This window comes from Gigantopelta aegis, chromosome 12, assembly GCF_016097555.1.
Source record: "Gigantopelta aegis isolate Gae_Host chromosome 12, Gae_host_genome, whole genome shotgun sequence".
Taxonomy (NCBI): Eukaryota; Metazoa; Mollusca; class Gastropoda; order Neomphalida; family Peltospiridae; genus Gigantopelta; species Gigantopelta aegis.
In genome coordinates this window covers 17,126,646-17,129,068 of record NC_054710.1, presented here as the reverse complement: position 1 = coordinate 17,129,068, position 2,423 = coordinate 17,126,646, and the positions used below count along the sequence as shown (strand labels likewise).

The 2,423-nt window shown below is 37.0% G+C and overlaps 2 protein-coding genes across 3 annotated transcripts in view; both read right to left on the bottom strand.

The window, feature by feature from the left end:
• Positions 1-571: 571 nt before the first annotated feature.
• On the bottom strand, positions 572-2,403 carry LOC121385863 (techylectin-5A-like). The gene is made up of 2 exons (XM_041516651.1): positions 2,382-2,403; positions 572-965 (listed from the first exon to the last, which is right to left on the bottom strand). The coding sequence occupies exons 1-2, from the start codon at positions 2,401-2,403 to the stop codon at positions 703-705; spliced, it is 285 nt and encodes a 94-aa protein (XP_041372585.1). The 3' UTR covers positions 572-702.
• Positions 589-2,423, bottom strand: part of LOC121386761 (techylectin-5A-like) — a 14,236-nt gene continuing 12,401 nt past the window's right edge. For both annotated transcript variants that reach the window (XM_041517770.1, XM_041517771.1), the window contains one exon: positions 589-652. The gene's annotated coding sequence lies outside the window, so the exon portion shown is untranslated. The remainder of the gene's footprint in view (positions 653-2,423) is intronic.

Genomic DNA, 2,423 nt, shown 5'->3' with positions numbered 1-2,423 from the left:
AGATAGATAGATATAGATATATCACCACTAGTTTTGCTGCAGACAAGCGAATATCAGTTTCGGTTTGCGGCTCGTGGACTATTTGGAGTTATTCAACTTGAATATTCGCCATTCAAAACCCATACCGCATCAAAAAGGTTCGAATGTTGCAGTATTCAAACAAACAGAACAAACATTACAATATATAATGCATTTATTGTTTATGTACATTAAGCTATTTCTCTGCCAATAATGACATCAAAAACGTCGTTATATCTGCACCAAGCGTGATCGTTGCTTTAAAACCAATACTGTGAGAATACAAACATTGACAATTAAGAATTCATATGAACTTGTGAAATCAGAATGCCAAACAAACCACCAATGAAGTTCAAGCAACCTCCAGCGTAACAAAATAATACGAACGTGGAAGGATTGATTTGGCACAATTCATCAAACTTGTTCTTTGGACCAGCAAAAAAATTAAGGTTTCTTTTTTTTCTCCCACCCCACCCCCAAAAGAAATAATTTCAATGTGACGCTATCCTGTCTGTCGGATGGTGCATATAAAAGATCCCTTGCTACTTATGGAAAAACATAGTGGGTTTCCTCTCTGACTATGTCACAATTATCGGATGTTTGACATCCGATAGCCAATGATTAGTAAATCAATGTCCTCTAGTGGTGTCGTTAAACAAACAAACAACCATGTCAGTGACGTCATCAAACGATCCTGGGGCTGGGTCGGATCTTCATGACAGATTTCTTCAGCGAGTAATAGTTTCCCTTCCACGGCGTCCAGCTCATGCCGTCAATGTGGTCAGAGTGGTTTCCCTTGAGGTAGAGGCCGTTCAGGTTGGCACCATAGCAGCTCCCGTACCACCATCCTCCTTTACAGACCTGCGCGCAGTTGATGGTCGGTGCTGTGTCGGAATCGCGGTCATACGTCGAGAAATTGTAGCTGTTGTAGTAACTCAGACCATCGCCTGGAAAAAAAGAAATAGAAATTGTTTTGTAAATCTAGAAATTGTACCAAGCGGAGAGCTTTTAAACCTAAAATTGAAGAACGTATAGTCTATCCCACATGTACCCCCAAACAGAAACCCCTAATATTAATACCATAGATATATATATAAATATTATGCAACGTAACTATAACATATCAGATGTTATGGTTTGAGGATAACTGTGGTCCGTTCCATCCTCCTATAAAAGTTTTTTTTTTTTTAATAATTTTAGTTTGGTTTAACGTAAGAAGAAAAGTAAAAGTGTTATGGAAATAAGAAAACAAATTACTATTTTTGTATGCATTTTAGAAAATAATCGGCTCAGAATTAAATAATTTGTAATAAATTGCATAGTGTGTTAAAAATGTGTTCCCTGTGGGAAGTTTGAACCTATAAAAATTAGCCCAAAGTTTGGTTAATCTACAAACCTGTAACACAGTGGGATAAAGTTACAATAGTTAAAAGTTCAATGTGTTTTGTTTAATGACACTACTACAGCACATTGATTAATTAATCATCGACTATTGAATGTCAAACATTTGGTAATTCTGACTCGTAGTCAACAGAGGAAACCGCCGCTACATATTTCCTAATGCAGCAAGGGTTCTTTTATATGCACATTCCCACAGACAAGAAAGCACATACCACGGAATTTCACCAATTGTAGTGCACTAGTTGGAAAGAGAAAACTCCCAGTCAGTTGAATGGACCCGCCAAGGTGGTTCGATCCTCCAACGTAAGCACCTCAAGCTAAATCCTAGTGGGTTTTGTTTTGGGTTTTTTTGTGTGTTTTTTTGTGTGTTTTTTTTGGGGGGGGGATGTTTGCTTTCCCTGTTAGTCAGGTCAGGTCAGGTCAGGTCAGGTCATAGGTTTTAACGTGTACATTCAGAACAAGCTGTTGTAGCAGGTGTTGACTTTCACCGGCTTCTCCGTCTAGGAAAGGATACTTGTTTGTTTGGGGTGGGTTCGCCTTCCCAGTCTTCCACAAATTTAATCTCTCCAGTTAGAACATTATCTTCGACAGGCCTGCATTCTTAGCGCTTATTGGCTTGATGAAACAAATGATTTATTAGAAACTGAAAACAGGTGTATCATGTCATATGACAATGGTTGTATTAGATATTAACATCTGGTGTATCATGTAATATGATAAGTGGTTTATTAAATATTGAAATTTGGTGTATCGTATGATATGACAAGTTGTTTATTAGATATTAAAGTCTGGTGTATCATGTGATATGACAAGTGATGTATTAGATATTAAAGTCTGGTGTATCATATGATATGACAAGTGGTTTATTAGATATTAAAGTATGGTGTATTAAGTGAAAAGACAAGTGGTGTATTAGATATTAAAATATGGTGTATCATGTGATATGACAAGTGGTTTATTACATATTAAAGTCTGTGGTATCATGTGATACGACAAGTGGTATC